Raw genomic sequence first — 8120 nt, 5'->3', positions numbered from 1 at the left:
AATATGTTCGCATGTTTAAAGCCCGAGAATATATATGACACACGTTATGTCATCTTCGTCGTCGAGCTCCTATTGGTCGCAAGCGTAACCAGGTTCTACCTCGTCAACGGCGCCAGTGTTACCCTGATTGCTATGTTTCGATTAAGCTGGGCAGCGTAATTATTGAAAGATATAACAGCCACCACTGTATACAACAATAATCAAACAGCACGCACGACATTCATTAATGAGATGTCTTTACCCATCACTGTCGACTTGTCTCATAAATTTCAATATAACCAAGGGCTAGGAAACATCTTCACGGCAATGTATAAGCGAATTGTATTTGCATAACGCGGGCATAGAACGCTACTGACTAAAATAGCGCATCATCGGTGACTTCAATTTTCTTCTATACGAAGTAGGGAGGCGGTGATGGGAAGCTGCTTCACAAGCGGTTTTACGTTGCCAAGGCGGTCTTCTGATCTTGCCCGTGTGCTCAGACAAGTACTATTAGTTTCAGATTTTGCTTGAATATCTGCAATCTGTTTTCCGTCTTCTCGGTGCTACTCGTAAACATTTTGTTAACTAACACAACCTATCGTCACGTGAACAAGCCACGACGCATGGGAAGATTTGAAGTGCTCGTCGAGAACTCTCCTGCCGACAGACACCACGCGTGTGTGTGGCGGCAAATTTTGGTTAATTTCCTTTTCCACACGACACGCCCACAGTAACCTGAGCGTCCTGGTGCCTTGAGTTGTCTCCACACAGCGGAAAACTAGCTCGCTGCTACCTGAGCATTTCTAGCCCTGCACATACTCGTATATCCGCGTCGACTAATCCCGGTTAATTTTCTCTCACAGAACGCATCCGCAGAATGAGTTGTCTCGTTGTGTCCTGACGGCAGGATATGTCATCTCGGCCTTTTTTTCCCGATAGTTGGCACGCTTCTAACGGGGCGCTCGCACGGCCTCGATGTTGGCCTTGGCCGACGGCTCTGGCAAGTGTGCGTCCGTCATGACGGTCTCATGCATCCGGGTGTACGATGGCCTCCTGATACGGAGCGGCGACATGGGTGCAATGGTGATGCTTAGCTCGTTGGCACCTTTGGACATGGCCGTCTTGACGCCGTACTGGTCCATGTTTTCAACGGGCACGCCATCCACCATGAGAAGCACATCGCCCGGGTAGATGTGCTTATTGGCATTCACGACCTGCACGTCTGTAACCTGCGCGACAGCGAATAAAACCTCGCTTACGGCTCCGATCGCATACATATTCGACCAGTTTACCGTGCAGTGTTAATTTTCATTGTAAAGCGCCGAGCAGACAAAATAAACAAAGCACTTTTACATTTTGAACACAGGGAGAATTCTGTTCGAGTCGCGTAGGCAGCGTACTACAGGCGGCGCTTTATCACTAGCCAGTGATGGAAGACCACGTCAGATGGAAGATCTTGTGACCGTATAATATTGAAGTCTTCAGTTTCTATTTGCAGTGAATTCGCGTATAATGACAGAATCTCATCTAGCTGAGGGGCACATTGAATTAACGTCGGCCATCTACATTTAAAAGGTGACTCTTGCTCCAGCTGCATCGGGGGGCCTTGTTCTCAATTCGTTATGAAGCTGACACATCTGCAGTTCTGCTGGATGGCGTCTATGTTTTGTGTTTAATTTCACTTACAATTGGTAATACCACTACAGCGGACAACTATACGACGTAGACCTCGGAGTGCCTCAGTGATTCAGCTGTGGCCACTGTCGAAGTGGTATCAACGCTTTAAGAAGACGCATCACCTTCTGGATTAGATGGCAATGAACGAGCTTCTTCTTTGCCTCATTCCAGGCCTTGGCCTCGAAGACTTTGAAGCCGTAGTTGCCGCTGCCCCCGCAGGTGGTCTTGATGGCCCGCACCTGCAGCGTCTCGTAGCCTGCCGCCTTGATTATCTGGTCCCAATCACGGCGTGACTCGAGCAACCGGAAGGCGCTCGAAGACAGCACGGTCACCACCAGCTGGTCGCCGCTGTCTTGCATGCGGCGTCTCACCTCGGAGATGGGCAACTCGGCGAGGTCGTTTCCGTTCACTGCCACGATGACGTCACCCTCGAGAACGTGAGACGCGTCGGCAGGACTGCCGCTCTTCACTTTCTGCGTGTAGCCGCCAGAGGCGAGAAAATAGTGTGTTGATCACAATTCTCAACCACGGACGGTGTTTAGCATAATGTTTAACTTGTCTTCGTCTGGCCTCAGCTGGACGTGCCTTCGACCAGATGGAGACAGTCCTCTTGTCTAAATCGGAGTTGTGGGCTCCGACTTTGGCCCTGACTTCTCTTAGCCCATCTAGAGACAAACCAAATGTCAGGAAAAAAGCCTCACTCCGCGCTTATTAATATTTCGACCAGAGCCCTGCTTTAATCTGGTTCCGAATCGGCATTTATTTCGCGAGGTTGCACAAGTCTTGTCTTCAGCCAGACAACGACAAACTCTGATTCTCGAAACGTTGCTGGGTAGACGGAGGTTTCGCTGCCGCTCCATGTTCATGCTTGCGCTGTCAATAATTTAAGTTTTCGGCTCTCTTATTACCTTTGGATAGGCATGCATGTGTGTACGTTTTTGCTGCCCATGCTGAAACTCGTGGAACATTGCCATACGAAAACGTCTTAAAAGAAACAGAGTCATTGAAACAATTGCTCTCGCGCTAGTAAAACTCGAAGCAAATTTGATCTTGCACCGCAAAACCCCTCTTGAATTTACAAGCAGTGTTTTCACTGCAAATAGTGGTAGGGCCATTGTGCGAATTCCGGCGCCGGTGTGCGAGAGCAAAATACTTACACGTCGACTTTCCTACCGACCCCACCTGCATCCTCAGTTACAACATAGAAGCCCACCCATCATCTAGCCACCAGTTCCCTATAGCCACCCTATCAAGCCAACAGCAAAAAAGGGCGGAAAGCGTACATCAAGGCAAGGAAATCATGGCGGTAGGTCCTTCAGTGTGTGACGGGTTCGGCTGACTGAACAACAGCGGCTGTGGTGGCAGTGGTAGTAAGAAGCACGAGATCCCGCTCTCCAACGCGATCGAGTGTTTAACGCTACATTAGGGAAGCTTGCAAGGGTGGAAGAACGGGCTAGTTGGTAATTCATCTTGGAAATCAAACTAGCGCACTTGAAAACAAAGACAAAGGGCTGTGTTGTCGTTCTCTTCCTGTGTCTTTGTTTTGAAGTGCGCTAGTTTGATTTCCAAGATTAGGGAAGCGTAGGCGCCAATATGACGGTGAACTTGAAACAGAGAGGTTGAGCCAGAGAAGCACAGGCACTGAGAGAGCGCAGTGATCCAACCAAGTGTAAAAACGTAGGCGTATGAAAACGAAAAAGCATATGACTCAGTCGAAACTTGAGCAGTCATGCAGACATTACGAAATCAGTCTGTAGGTTAGCCACATGTTCAACTGCAGGAAGATATATGTAGTGGCTGCTTAGCATCCATTGTTTTTAATAAAAAAGCAATAGAATTCCCATAGAAAAGGGTGCGAAGCAAACAGACACGATCTTACTGATACTATTCACCGCTTTCTCGGAGGAAATATTCAGAGACCTAGAATGGGAACTGTTATATTGATGAGGGATAGCCCAGTAATCAGCGATTCGCTGATGACATCGTTTTATTGCTAAGTAACTTAGGAGAACAATTGAAAGGAATGATTATTGACCTAACATGTAAACAGAGCAGAATTGTAGGCCTAAAATAATACGTAGAAGACTAAAATAATTTTCAACGGCCTCGGAAAGGAACAGCAGTTTACAATATGTAACGCGGAGCTGGAAGTGATAAGGGAATACGCTTACTTACGACAGGTAGTGATTGCAGATTCGGACCACGACAGGGGAATAACTGGGAGAATCAGACTGAAGTGGAACGCATCTGGCAAGTACTCCCAGATCACTGGTAGCAGCTTAACAGTATGCGTATATGACAGCTATATCTTACCGGTGCTCACCTGTGGGACAGAGATGTGGAGGCTAACGAAAAGGGTCCTGTTTAAACTGAAGACAACGCAGAGAGCTGTGGAACGGATAGTGGTAGGTGTAACGCTAAGAGAAGTTAGTGTAACGTTGTGGAAGCAAAGCGCAGGTTAATGACGTTTTAATAGAAATCGCGAAGAAGAACTGGGCAAGGCCGGGTCATGTAATGCGAAGGCAAGGTAACCTATGATCGCTTAGGGTAATTGATTACAAGGAAAGGAAAGCGTAGCAGGAGGTGGAAGAAAGATGGGCGGATGAGATTAAGAAGTTGCCGGGGGTCAAGCAGACTCAACTAGCACAGGACCGGGTTAATTGGAGGCATATGGGAGAGTCATTTGTCCAGCACTGGTTTTAGTGTGGCTGATGGTAATGGTTATTATACGGTCAAGAGCAAAGTTGTGATCACTGGCACGATGTTTATGTAGAGAGTTACGGCAAAGCTAAACATTTGTTATCGCAAATACTTTGCGCTTGCCAAAAGGCAGATTATACGTTGCAGTTTTCAAGGAGTGGGAGGGCTAAGGCAAAAGCTACTCCGTCTCTTATTTCTACTTTAGCCTGTTGTGCTTTATGTGATGCCTGCTCTAAAACATTATCTTTCGTTCTTTTCTACTAGCCCATACTAATTTCTATCAGCTTTTGTTCACTCCAGAAGACAGTTTTGCTGGTTGGCCTGTTTGTTATTGTGGTAGCCATTAAGCTTTCGTGTAGGGGTAAAGTTTCAAGTTCTATCAGCGAATTTTGATTGATTGCGAATGTTATGACATTATCAGGGTGGCGTGATATCAAGCAATCAATTCACATAAGATGGAGCCATATTGCTTGCCCCGCCAAAAGTCGATAGACTTCTAAAATTTAGCAATCAGCGTATTTAAAGTTCATCCACAATAAGCCAAGGACCCTCCAAAGGGAGTGGAGCACCAAAATTAAAACACTTGGCCCACCACAAAAAGTGCAGGCATGGTCAACGAACCGAGTTGTACTACCCGAGCCCTTTAAGAATGAATGAATTAGGGAGTGAGTAAGGGATCACGTAAGCATGCTCCCTCAAAATCTGATGTATAAGGTAGATAAAATGAAAGTATTAAGACGGTCAGGTAAAAGGTCCATGAACGTGGACAGATCAGTAAAATTTTCAAGTTATTGCAATGAAAGACTATAGAACATTAGAAAAAGACTTGACTTGTGCTTGTTCGCATATGCCTTCTCATGCTTGTCTATTTTTAAGAAAATGCTTAAGAAGGCCGCTAAGTTTGTGTTTCAGTGGTTCTGGGACGAAATTAGTTTATAAGCTCATGTCATTTCTTCTCAAACCCTCGATAGAAGAGTGGCAGGCTTTCAGGCGTATCGCTTTTGACACTACATTGTTCACAGCTCAATTGATGGGCAGCGCCAGACAGTAAAATGATTTGATGTCCGTCAGGTGTTATGGATATCAGTGACAGTTATATTGCACGTGATCTCTTCATGGCACCTACACCTAATAATGATTACTCACTCACTGAACGGGATGTACTGTACATAGTAATTGGTTACACAAAAGGTCAGTGATTTACTTGTTATGCTGTTTTTCGCTCATCAGTTGGTGACCTTACACGCCTTAGGAGGTCAACTTCAAATGACACAAGATGGCGGCAAAAAGGAATTTAGTTTCTGTGACGAGTAAAAGCAGAGTCCTGCTTGTTTGACCGCGCGACTAGCTCGCGCTCGCCTGCAGAATAAGAAACTAATCTCAGTCAGACAGTCTTTTGTCTTGATTGTGGAAAGGATTAAACGAAAAAAAAAAAAGAAAAGAGAATATGAGACTTAATTCGTTAATGCCTGAAGGTTTGGTAGACAGTCGACGTAATGCTTCGCAAAGAAGCCAAAAACAATTCTTTTGGCGACGAGAATATTTGTGCACGAGTACAGAAGGCAGAAAACAAACTAGAACCTGTATTTACGTTTGTCGGTTACTAACGTTTTGTATGCGTTCGAATGAACTTAACTATAGATAACGTCCGCAACCATGATTTCTTATAGCCCTAATTTTAAACTATTGCCATTCGTGTTTGGTCGTTCCCTGAATTTGAATAATTAGGCGTATCTTGAAAATTACCTCCTCAGAGGTGGAAATCAGTAAGGATGAACTTTTAGTTTAGTTTAGTTTAGTTTGTGGGGTTTAACGTCCGAAAGCGACTCAGGCTATGAGAGACGCCGTAGTGATGAACTTTTAGCTGTCTCTGCATTACTTTCTCCGAACAACAGCTTCGTGTGCGAGATTTGTCATGTTAACAGATACATTTTATTAAGTTTAAAATCGGCACCGTACAATTCCTTCTTTTTGGTTCCATGTCGTTTCTGAACATACACATTTATTTATTTATTTATTTATTTATTTATTTATTTATTTATTTATTTATTTATTTATTTATTTATTTATTTATTTATTTATTTATTTATTTATTTATTTATTTATTTATTATTTATTTATTTATTTATTTATTTATTTAGGTTACCCCTAAAGACCCTCTACAGGATAGTATTACATTGGGGGGTGAAACAATTGTAATAAACACGATACAATTATCAAGAACAATTACAACAAGAAACATTAACTAAATATAAATAACATCTAAAGAGAGAAAGAAAAACAACAGCGAAATATTCTACATTTCCGTCACAGCGAAGTAGCTCTTGCAATTTTTTCATGTCAGTTTCTGTAGCGATGTGCGAGGGCAAGCTATTCCATTCAACGATAGTGCGAGGAATGAATCAATTGGCATAAGATGATAAATGACACTTTGCGCGTTTAACTTTGAAGGCATGATCAAGTCGTGGAAATATGACATTAGGTGACTTTGTGGGCTGCATACAGTGCGGTTGATCTTTCTAATATTAAATTAGCATGTTCAAGAACTTAGCTGTGAATGTTGCCTATACGAATAGCGAGTAGAGAGGACATTCAACATCGGCGTACTGACTTAAAATAAAAGCCCTTAAGACAGCACCCACAAGCACAGGCGTCATGCTTAGAACGTTACGCGTTCGACACACTCAAAGCAAAAACACACAGAACATACAACACGATAAAAACAAAAAACAACAACAAAAAAAAAAAACATGCTCAGAACTTTGGCATAAAACTAGATGCTTCGCACGAAGCAGAACAGCCAAGCAGACGACGCTATCTCCAGCAGCATGACCGTCGCGCATACTCGCTTCCTCTCCAGATTTCCGCTCTGCTTTATCTCGACGACGCTGCCCCTGGAAATCGACGCTCGAGCGGTACTTAAAAAAAGTGGCCGACTCTGCACTGCTAAATAGGCAAGACCATGCATATATAATCAACGATGGTCCCGAATTGAAGCCCTGTATCAAGAAGATTTTCTCATGAATCCGTAACATTTCATCAAACCTGTGAAGTTTTCCTGCACGTCTAGCCGTGCAGATGCGTTAATGCGTATGCTGATGAGCGATCGAATCCTGAAGATATGCGCACAGTGATCGGAAGATGTCATCTTATTGATTAAGTTAGGTTTGTGCGAAAAAGCGTACCGCTTTGTGTTATGTGTTTTGAATGGCGACGCCTTTAGTTAGAAAAATTTTCACAACCATTTAAGAGTAAAAGCACGCTGCTGAACACCCTTTCTACAATTACTTCTTTATGGATTAATAAGAAACTTTTCCCTTTCCGACGCTTCTTTTTTGAAAGCGTGCACTGAGCAAGCAAGCCCCAATAATGCCCTTTTTGAGGATAGTTAAGTTGATGGGTGTTTGGGCTTCATCTGGTGCAAGAGAGTACGAATCGCTGATAACACACCTCCACGATGAAGAATTTCTTCTTATTCTCTCCGATGCACTCCACAATGCTGATGCCAAAGCTCCAGTACTTCCCAAGACTCTTGGTTCGGAAAAGAATGACGTCCATCCTCTCCTTGGCGGTTATCGACTTGTCCGCTGATATCCCGGCTGAAAGAATTATGTCCGATACGAGCACTCAATGAATAAAATGAAGTGACCACTTAAAAACAAACAGCAGTTGCTAACTAGCTAGCTATGGGCAGTGGTACGTGGCGTGTGTATCACTCCGCTGAGCAGCAAGCAGAATGAAGTTTTGATATTTGACCATGC

General features: G+C 44.0%; 1 protein-coding gene across 1 annotated transcript in view; it reads right to left on the bottom strand.

Annotated features, from left to right (window-relative positions):
• Nucleotides 1–932: 932 nt before the first annotated feature.
• Nucleotides 933–8120, bottom strand: part of LOC146178072 (microtubule-associated serine/threonine-protein kinase 2-like) — a 44249-nt gene continuing 37061 nt past the window's right edge. The window contains exons 9-11 of the mRNA XM_084579625.1: nt 7810–7958; nt 1782–2132; nt 933–1211 (exon numbers count right to left, since the gene is read on the bottom strand). Coding sequence (XP_084435751.1) covers nt 933–1211; nt 1782–2132; nt 7810–7958 — 779 coding nt within the window. The remainder of the gene's footprint in view (nt 1212–1781; nt 2133–7809; nt 7959–8120) is intronic.

Source organism: Amblyomma maculatum, chromosome 9, assembly GCF_055883805.1.
Source record: "Amblyomma maculatum isolate TAMU_Amacu chromosome 9, ASM5588380v1, whole genome shotgun sequence".
Taxonomy (NCBI): domain Eukaryota; kingdom Metazoa; phylum Arthropoda; class Arachnida; order Ixodida; family Ixodidae; genus Amblyomma; species Amblyomma maculatum.
This window is presented reverse-complemented; position numbering and strand designations above follow the sequence as displayed.